This window comes from Pecten maximus, chromosome 2 (assembly GCF_902652985.1).
Source record: "Pecten maximus chromosome 2, xPecMax1.1, whole genome shotgun sequence".
Classification (NCBI taxonomy): Eukaryota; Metazoa; Mollusca; class Bivalvia; order Pectinida; family Pectinidae; genus Pecten; species Pecten maximus.
Window position 1 is genome coordinate 28658405 of NC_047016.1, and position 11112 is coordinate 28669516.

General features: G+C 33.7%; 1 protein-coding gene across 3 annotated transcripts in view; it reads right to left on the reverse strand.

Annotated features, from left to right (window-relative positions):
- The window catches only part of LOC117321741 (protein FAM102A-like), a 47976-nt gene extending 41185 nt beyond the window's left edge, over positions 1-6791 (reverse strand). For all 3 annotated transcript variants that reach the window (XM_033876258.1, XM_033876255.1, XM_033876257.1), the window contains exon 1: positions 6227-6791. In XM_033876258.1, the coding sequence (XP_033732149.1) occupies positions 6227-6375 (149 nt within the window). In that variant the 5' untranslated portion in view covers positions 6376-6791. The remainder of the gene's footprint in view (positions 1-6226) is intronic.
- Positions 6792-11112: the final 4321 nt, after the last annotated feature.

The following is an 11112-nucleotide window of genomic DNA, read 5'->3' on the forward strand; positions in this document are numbered from 1 at the left end:
TGAATTCTTCCAACAAATGACTAACCCCAATGAATCATTGGAAGCTTCCAGTTGTTTTTTTTTATTTTCAAGACAATGAAATGGCATTGGATGATTTCCATGGATCTTCTTCTGAAAATTACAATTAACTTATCTTTCAAGCTTTTTTCTTTTATTTTTCTCTGTAATTGTTCAGTATATTGGGTGATATTACATATATGGAATGTTTGAATAATTAATGTCAAATGAACACCTGTACATTTGCCTATGTCTCGCCTGAACAGTGACATAAATGAGTTTTAAATGTACAAACCAAGACTATTAAACAGGATGAACACTCTCAACACTTTGGTACATACGTATATGTGTGGTATAATACATGGTTTTGTCTATTTGGTCTGCATGATCTTACAGTATGTCTAGACCAAAAACTCAACCTGGTCTGATCTGACCTAATAATTTGATTTTCTCTCTATTTTTCACAGGATATAACATGAATTAGTAAATATCCATTTCTTATTTAATAAATATATATATATTACTGATAATGCAAGCTCAACCAAACCATACTAGACCAAAAATTTGAGAGCCGACCTGAATGAGACAAAACCGATCCAGACCAAACTTTGAAACCAAACCAAAGAGAACAGGTCAGACCAACTTCTAGTAAGCCATTTTTTCTCTCAAAAAATAAAGACACTTTTCTCTGACATGCATAAATGTGCATGATTAATATATATATATGATTCAGTAGAGTGACCCAGCTATATATATATATATATAGTAAGTTAGTGCTTTTTCCATCACATGAATCAGGTTCATCGATATCCCTATGGTAGATCTTGTTAGAAACTAGATATATAATGTATAGTCTTTGATAATTATAAATAAGTGATAATCAATATCTTTACAAGCAGAACCAACAAATGGCAGTTTCTGATGTTATTGATGGCAATATCAGTCCTAAAGGAATGGCAGTCCCTGTCACAGCATGGGCTAAAATCCATCCTTTGTAATAGTAAATATCTGTTATAATAGTACACAATTTACATTTAACTCATCTGATTGAAGCAAAGTATGGACTGGATCTAATCTCCTTTGATATTTGTAAAATGACCATTCAAAACTTAGCCTTCCATTAAATGATTACCATCCAGTGTAATATATTTACCTATCAGAATATGTTGTATAATACAAGGCAGATTTGTGACTGATAACAGGTCTCCTATTTCTTACAACAATAATGATGAAAATCTAAAAGAAATTAAAGTAAGAAATTGAAAACACTGTCATGAATATATTATCTATCTAATCAATTCTGTTTGAGAGTACTGTGACATTCTCTTATTATGGCACTATATATATAGTAAAATGAAGAAAGGTATTACAACATGATCAATGGAAACATTCAATTTTATTTTGAGTGTAAGTTGTAACCTTTTTTTGACAAAGGCAATATTAGTAAGATTTTTGTAGTTTTGCTGAGATAACTTCAGAGAAAAAGACCACTGTAGCCTATTCTATGGTGATAATAACCACTTTTAATTCTGAATCGTCATTATAAAATCTGAAGTTCATACATGATCTTCTTTTAATCCCTCCCTGTTGGAGCTACAATGTGATGTGTATGCATGTTGTATACCATGTATGTTTGTGATGCTAAGTTAAAGATAATTTAAAGAATCTGAATCTTACAAGTTGAGTATGAGAGACACCAGTTGGTTATAATATATAATGATTTAAGACCTTACTCATATAGACCTAAGACCACAAGGTCTTTTGAGACTTCATCTATATGGACAGCAGACATAATTTAGCCCGCCCAAATCGATCAGGTGTTATGCAGAACTTTCTGTTTTGATAGCTCATACAATATGTGAAGGTTGATCAGTGATATTTACAATATAACATATTAAACGATTTATATCGAAGTCTGAAACTGTTTGACCTAACTTTTCCCAATTAGTCAGTTTATAACTGCGTAAAAGATATTTTGATCATTTAAAACATAACCTTTAGCTTTGTGTTTATAATTAATTTTAGCCACATATATGATTACCGACTTATTTCTTAATAGAAATTTCAATGTGTCAATTTTTAAAACAGGTAATACATTATTGGTTTTTTTTTTATTATTATTATTTTCCTACTATCTCATACAAATTTTGAAAATCATCAAAACAATGATAATTTTCACTACAATGCAGACAAATTTTCCCAACTTTTTTTTCAAAAGAGCCATTCCAAAAATACCTGATAGATAACAAGGAAATTGGGTCTATTAAACTAAAATACAAATATGTAGCAGCTGGCATTCTCCAATATACTTTACCATTCAGTCAACTGTAAATAAATAATATAGATTTATACATGTGTGTAGAAGACTGGATTCTTACACATTTATTAGTATATATATATATATGCCTGATGTAAATTCTATCCCATCCGAAGCAGAAATTTGCTTTGAAAATCAATCGTTATCACAACTAGTTATTATCAGCAGACCTGATCCAGCTAGCTATATCTTTCACCAGTATGTAAACGTAACAATTAAGTGAATATTCCTGTAGCAGTTATGTATATGCTGTGAATATTGAGGTATTATCTGATATTTTACTCTGGGAAGCTAATTAATGTAATCATATACGTATTAAGTCAATATCAAATAGGAAAAATTTATAATTTAATTATGTATCCTTGGATATTTTTCATTTCATTTTATCATCATGATAATGGAGTCATTACTGCAGTCTGGTTTGAAATATATATACGTATATCCAACTTTCATTTAAATAATATACATGTATGTATATATGTACAGAAACAAACTGATTTAATATTCATATTTTATTAACAGTTCCAAGTATTAAAAATAGTTCATAACATTTGATGAAAATTTTCTTTATGAAAATGACTCATTCCATCAGTGTTACTACACAGTATACCAGCTGGTACTTGAACTTGTGAAAGCATTAATAATATGTACAATTGCAGCTGGAAGGTTTTATATATATACTATGACAAATAGCATTTTCTGTCAATTCAGCTGTTGAAGCGAAATATTTTGCATGGTGAGTTGGTGACTATATAAGAAGAATATTTTGTACACCTACATCTAAAGATTCTTTTGTACCTACACTTACTTGTTCAAGATATCCTATGTGTAACAGTCTGTAATGATGAAAGTTTTGTCACCATGGTCTGAATTCATAGAATTCCTATCCAAATACACATAAATGTTAGAGAGGGGAAGGGGGGGGGGGGGGGGGGTATAACAACAATGACAGCATACAGCCCAGTGTTACAACCTGTAACATTCACCACTTAAAAAACTGGTCAAACAGGTTAAAGTTACATAGTGTTGGTTACATTTGTCATGGGTATGTTACTTAGTTGTGGACTCTTGTTCACTGGACCAACATAGAGCTATAAATAATTTTATGATGCAGACTGAAAATTAACATTTTTATCCTCAGTGTCTAACTCTCTACAGTAACAGCTACATGCTATATAAAGAACTAATGAAATCCACAGTGTTCTCCCCATGACATCACAACCAAACAAGGCTAATAATGGCTTTGATACTTTACCTTTTGATGACTATTTATATTATAACATTATTGATATATTGCTCCCACCCTAGTGTCATTATACTCGTCATATTAAAACATCAGTAGGTACATTTATTATAGCATTGCATATCATTTTATTTCTTACTGGTGTTTTAATTTGATCAATGCTGTGATGTCTAATTTCAATGCTAGCTGAAGCACTTATGAAGTTCTGAGATTATATATAAAATTTTGGAGGTAGAAATCTGTGCCTAGCTATATCACCGGGTTCAATCATACTGACCGGGCACCATAATGCTTACACCTGGGTGTCGATGAATTTTACACCCGGGCAACGATTATTTTAAATTCCTATAGAAAATGAACACGACAGACAGGGTTGAAACCATGGTTGATTTTGTGTCTCTTTTTTCTATCTGATAATGTTGTCCTTATTGTACATATTGACATGTACATGTACAGTGTACATGTTCCACTTAATACATGTGAAAGGAATGGATCAGTCTATCTGGCTTACGTAATTATTGTTAAATGCGTGTACAGTCTAGATCTCTGTCACTCATGACTAAGGCAGATACTTCGACTCAAAAGGAAGAGCCATGGATTATCATGCCGGAGACCAGTGTTCGACTCCTCTCGCGACATTGGGCAGGAATCAGTTTTTGACTGTTCTTTTTTAACATCAGCACCCAAATTTAAGTAAATCCTATAGCATGAATTGAGATTGTCCATCAAGATCCGAGAAATTCATGAAAAACAGGGAGGAGTGTGAAAAGATCAAAAATATGATCTATGTCACTGATTATCTGACAAAGTATTCTTTTAAGCTCTTGGGATAGAGATGTACTGGATTATCATGTGCATATTATACCATTGACCAGGTCGAGGGTTTGACTCCTGTCAGGGTATACATACTTTTGTTGAAATTTACTTTTCCCTGTTTTCACACATATCCATCAACAGATATGTGTATAATAGTTTAATTTACATATATATGTACATAATGTTTTGTTTAAACATATTTTATTGACATACAAAAATGACAAAGGGATTAGTCAGCAAGTTTTACCAACTTATAAACGACTTCTCCCATAATAATAACAAAATAATAAACAATAACATAGTCACATGACGGCATACACAAATATTCAAAAATTTGATAAAGAAACGAAAATATAATAACTTGACATATCAGAGAGAGAGAGAGAGAGAGAGAGGGGGGGGGGGGGGGGGGGGGCAGGAGGGAGGAGGAGATAGGTACATATTAATTAAAGTTAAATGACTGCATCGGGAAGGATCAGGAACACGACCTATAAATGTTTGGAATGAATTCAATATACTTAATCAATTAGAATTTTTTTTTTATATATTATATGGATAATGGAACATTTTGGATTAAGTTTTTTTTTATTATAGGAAGATGGCATGAAAAGAAGGGGAGAGCGGGGGTTAGGAAGTGATAATTAGTTGAATCTTTCCGACCTTCTCAAGAAGTTTCGCACAACTTTGGCGATTTTTATATTGTCAGCTGAGGAGATATTCGTGTCACCATTGCAAAGTATATCTTCATTAACAGGACCGTACCAGGTTAAATCAGCAATAAGAGTTCCTCTTAAGTTGTTGTACAGTTATATAGGTCACACTGTACACTTCTGGAGTTCTCAGTTTGTTTATACTTAAGTAACTAATTAGGGTAGAAATTTATTATCATGTTGTAAAACAGGTTTATTATATAGCATGTGCACCAAGCTATATGAGTCCTTTCCAACAACCTACTCATGTGTCTTCGTCAATAACAAGTATAATACATATAGAAGTAAATACAAATGTAAACACTCTGTGTACACCAGCTAATTATCACAAACTATTGCAAGTCTCTGCTTCCCAAATAAAATGTGTGTGTTAATTGAAATGTTTTGTATCAGCATTACAAGATTAAATGTCCATTGTGGCGAGAACACTAGGACCACCTACATTGGTTAATTATAGCTTGTCTATTACCACATGTACGCAGTAAACAGAAACACACTTCACCAGAGACTAGGAATCGCTTTCTAATAATATTACAAATCAGTGAAATCTCCTTAATTGACTCTTCATTTGTCATTGAGATTTTGTATAACTTCACAAAATAAATTTATTCCAGTGTTAAATTCTACAATCCTGCAACAATCTACTAATTAAAAGCATTTTAATAGTAAATGTGATGAATGGCTTTTTTGGTTTAATAATGGTTAAATATAATTTGTTAATTTAAATTAAATGTGTTTATATTGCAATTAGTATTTTAGTAATAACAAATTTTGGTTTCTATGAAATGAAATACTTTGGCAAAATGTCATATAACATGCTAATTAGTGATGATTTACAAATTGTTATACTTGATTACACCGCAATTATCAACAACTGTTGATGTCTTGTTTTGACATTCGACGATTCGTAAATCAAAACATAGTCATGCAGATTTGATCGATGCACAGATCAGACCCTTACAGATGAGTTGGTATCGCACCACGGCACATGGGGAGAACAAGTTTTTAATCATGAAGCAATAAGATACAGTAGGCTTCATCAACACGTTTTCAATTTACCAGTCATACCAGTACAGTAGCTCATGATCAACTGTATCATGAACACAACTGACAGGTAGCTTTACTCCTAATATGCCCACCTACCTTTCAGACTGTCCTGCAAAGTTGCCACCATCCAGCAACCGGATCTTTGCAAATAGTATTCCACTAACAAAAGGCACAGATGACAGTTCCTCGATGCAAAAGTTTACATGGAACTTAAAACGCTTCTTTTTCATCATAAACGACATCATTTTTAGTATAATTTAACTGGAAACTAAATGTCAAATAGGAGTCATATTACATTTCCACGTATGCATAGTAGATAACTTTTGTGATTGTCAACAATGGTAGCTGTTCGCATGAAACAGACCCGGGACTCACCCGAACCTGTGAATAAGTGAGATTTACATGTCGAGAGCACAGCATTACAATCATCCCACGTCAAAGTTTGTCAAGTGCCCTTCTGTTGTCAAATATTCAATACACGATGATACCGGGTGTGAGTCACATTCTGTAGTTTCACACGGGGATGACCCCTTAAAGCTCTGTTGAAACAGTCTGTCACTAACATCCTTCGATTTTGCATTCACGACATTTCGTGGGTGTTTTTCTTTTCAATAGTGTTTGCATTCATTCTGAATATCTGCCAATACACACGATACACCCAAACGCATGCGCACTAATGATTCGTGCGCCCGGCCGCTATCGCGGTCAAAACAGTTGATCTGGTTCGGCTAGCTGATTTCGTTAATGAAATAGGCCTACCGAAACATCAATTGATTTCATTTTACTTTCTTTTAGCCTTTGACAAAGTTTTTCAATGTCTGAATTATCATATGCAGATTTGTTTATATTCATGAGTTAAAATATTGATATGAGAATCGACTAATCGGTTTGTCTACATAAACGAAAGGGCCCAAGATTCAAGTAGGCTGCCATATTGGTTTTTATAGTAAAGGGACCGGATGAGGACTAGAATCCGGAATTAGTGCATAACCAGTCATATAACATGTAGAAAATGGAATAACTCACAGGTAATATCATCATACACTAGGCAAACAATGATACAACGTTACATTTTGCCTACTGACAGAGATTATTAACTTACAAATGGATTTTAAGTTGATGAAGAATTCGAGAATGTATAGGCCATCATCTCTATTTCATTTTGAAATGATAATTTCCTATGCAAAATTAAGTTTGGTGCTGACAATTAATTGTTTTCACTACCTCTCTGAGAACATTAGCATGATGGATTTGACTCGAATTCATATCAGGCTCCGTTTTACTATTTATTCGCTGTTATTTATATCAAAAGACATTTTTTCACATCAAAATTTCGAATATCTATAATCACTTTTTGATACCAAAAATTCGATTTTTGATATTAAAAATGTTAAGGAATATCAAAAAAATATTTACTGATATTAAATGGTTTTTTTTGCAATGAATTAAATATCTCTCAATTTTTCGATATTTATTATGTGTTTTTGATATAAAAAAAAAAACGAATTATTTTTCATGCATCAAAAAATGCAAATGTCTTCTGTATACAAAAAAAAAATGATCGCATTTGATCAATCAAAAACCCTCCCAACTTTTGTATACTTATCATTTGTTCTGGATAAAATAATGATATAAAATAACATGCATACTTGTCGATCGTAAAAAAAAAACCATTTACTGACATCAACAAAAAAATCAAACTCTTGATAGGTTCAGTTTACATCTCAAAAATTGATTCTTGACATAAAAAGAAATACGATTGACTAGGAAAGCGGCACCCTTATTGTTAATAGCATATTTTTTGGTCAATATAGACAGGCTTGAATGTCACTGGGAAAGTTGATAGAAAATGGTTGAAAACTGCATGCATCAGGGTAAGGATCACGGAGATCAATTTGTAAGGACAATGCAACTTTTACAGTAGAATAGAAATAACGTCCAGGGAACACACAACTTCATGTCATACTAGACTATTATTTTATAAAGCTGACTAAGTGTGAAAGAGATTGAAATATGTAGGAGATCTCTGGACAAGCAAAAGTGTACACCGGACGGAGAGGGGAAGACAACGAACGGAGAGGGTTAGACAACGGACGGAGAGGGGTAGACAACGAACGAAGAGGGGTTGACAACGGACGGAGAGTGGTACACAACGAACGCGAAGCCATGATATACTCCCGTCAAAAAGATTTCAAGATGTGTACTGTTTGAGAACAAGAACTTCTTCAAGGTCATTTAGTTATATGAAAACTAAATAAATGTTCCCCTTGTTTTCTTTTACAATTGGACATTTCAGATATCTCATTTCCATTCTTTTAACATAAGATTTAGTATTCGCACATGTATAATTACAAATAGCATTGAACATTTTCCCCGTTATATTAGGGGTTTTTTTTGTACTTTTCCCTACAGCCCAAATCTCCTAACCGAATCAAAGGCTTTTCCTGAAATTTAAAGTTTTCAGTTTCCATCTTCTCTTGGTGTATTTTGTAAGTACAGCATACAGGAGAACGCTAAGTAAATCTTTCAAGTGTAACTCTGTTTGATTTTTATCTACAATGTATTGATTTTGGCTCTATTAAAATATGATATCTAAATATGATATTCTCGTGTAAATCAGTTTTTTTTCTACTTTTATGTTGTTGTTGTTTTTAATCTTTTTTTCACACCAAAGAATGCTTTGTCGAGTGAATAAATTGATGACTTTGTTCACCAAATTATCAATTTTAACAGGTATGACTATAGATTACTCGGTTTTCTCGCAATCACGTCCAATCTATCAATAATTTCTTTAAAATTGTCGTTATCGTATTCTTCAGAATAGAAAGTGTTTAGATTATTATAATTATCTTCGTGTCTGACTGTTCTTTTCAAACGTAATTCGAGCCTACAATGAGCATCAGAGATTAATGGATCAAAAGCAGACACTTCAAAATTGTTAACCGATGTTCAAAATGATCTGATGATAGTCAAACATAGCCAATTACATGTACTCGTGTATCCTTACAGGTTAACTGTGTAAAAATATATAGCAGACCTTCGAATATATTTGAGTCATTACGGTATTTTAGAATCTACTCTGAAAGTTTATCATCAAAATTCATCGTCGTCATCATCATCGCCGTCGTCATCGTCGTCGTAATCAACATCATCATCATCATACTTTATTTCCTCCAGAAGGAGATGATTGAATACATGAAATCGACAAAAGAAAGAGAGAAAAATAAGACAATAAAATATTAATACATTAAAGTGCCAGTGCGGTATACGTAAGGACATGTATCCACCGCGTGAATCAGTCAAAGTGATTGACAGTCACTATATTACAAATAGCAATGCATAGCCCGTTCAACAAATCGAGCAGTCTTCCCCAGGAATTGTCTTTGGACCACATCATCTGTGAAGGGGATTCCTGTGGTCGCTCCTAATAAGCTGAGAGTAAAGGAGATAGTATCCATGCTCTCAATTGACATAATAGTATTGGTGCCAAATTCGGGCAAAATGTCGTTCATGAAGTTTTGTCTGAGTGTTGATGTATGTACACACGGAACAGAGATGAACTGCAGCAATGTCAAAATTATGTGAGCAATGCCGGGACAGAGATTAACAGGGAGCAGAGACGGTTTGAATTTCGAATGGAGTTTCAGCAGCAAGCCACATTATGTATGGAATATACAAGAAGTGGATCTTTCCGAAAAATGTCAAGTCTTGATCATTTGCCATACGTTCCTTGAGGGACGAATTTTCGTAGGACCTTATAGTGGATTTCACTGTACGTTTCCTTTAAAGCTTGGACGGGAATGTATATGACCGTAGATATGTCTCCAAGTAAGAAACAAGATTGTATATACTTTGTCTGGGAAGTATCCTGTAGCATGATTAATTGTGGAATTTCTAGCCAGCACAGCTATACACGAATACAAACGTATAGTAAAAATCTGCTTCGGCAAATAAGATTGTCCCATTGAAATTATTTTTTGAAGAAATAGCAATTTTCTCGGATCAATTTCTGCTGAGATTTTGAAAAGGCCAAGCAGGGACTCGACGATATCCGACCTTGTACGGCGTGGTAAACCAAGTATAAGTTTAACGGGGTAGTGTTGAAAACGTGCAATCCTGGAAATATCATTAACAGTAAGATGAACCCAATGTTCGCATCCATAAAGAATAGACGGTAAGACGACTTTCTTGTAAAGACTTGTTTTAACGATTGGACTTATTGCACTCCATACCAAAAGACAACAATATACCAGTAGAGCAATGTGTGTTCCAGGTTTCGTGAAGTTATCCTTAATTATATTAATGGTTTTGGAGTGGTAAGGTTCTTCTTTCTTACATGCGTTCATGACGCGTTCGGTGTTAGTCAATTTGGGCGAAATAAATGTGCCAAGGTGGGTTTGGGAGTGGCAGCTCTCAAGGATATGTGGGCCTAGTGCCCATGCTTCATTCGGATTCCTAAGAATGTAGTTACCAATTACCCAAATTTTACACACTGAATCATTAAACTCAAACTTCCACTTTACGCTGTATTCCTGGCAAATGTTCAACAAATTTGGTAGCGAACGCGGAGAAAGTGCTGAAGAGGGTAATGTCATCTGCCAATGTTGGATTCCCAGAATTTACTTCATCGATATAGGCACCATGTTTATTTTTTTCCTAAGCAATCGAGTAGGTTGTCAATAAACGTTTGATAGAGATAGGTAGATAAAATGCCACCTTGCCTTACTCTGGATTCGACGGGGAACAATTGTGACGAATTCCGATCACGGAATAATATGATAAATTGGCTATAAGTAGCAATGTGTGTAGCAGGTTTCATTAAGTTATCCTTAATGGTTTTGGAGTTACGCTTCCTTACACTAATATTTAGAGTTTTCACCATTTCTTTCCATGGAAACAGAAAAATTATGTGAAATACATAGCACTCCATACCATAAGGCACCACTACAGCAATGGATGTACCAGATTTCATTAGGCTATCT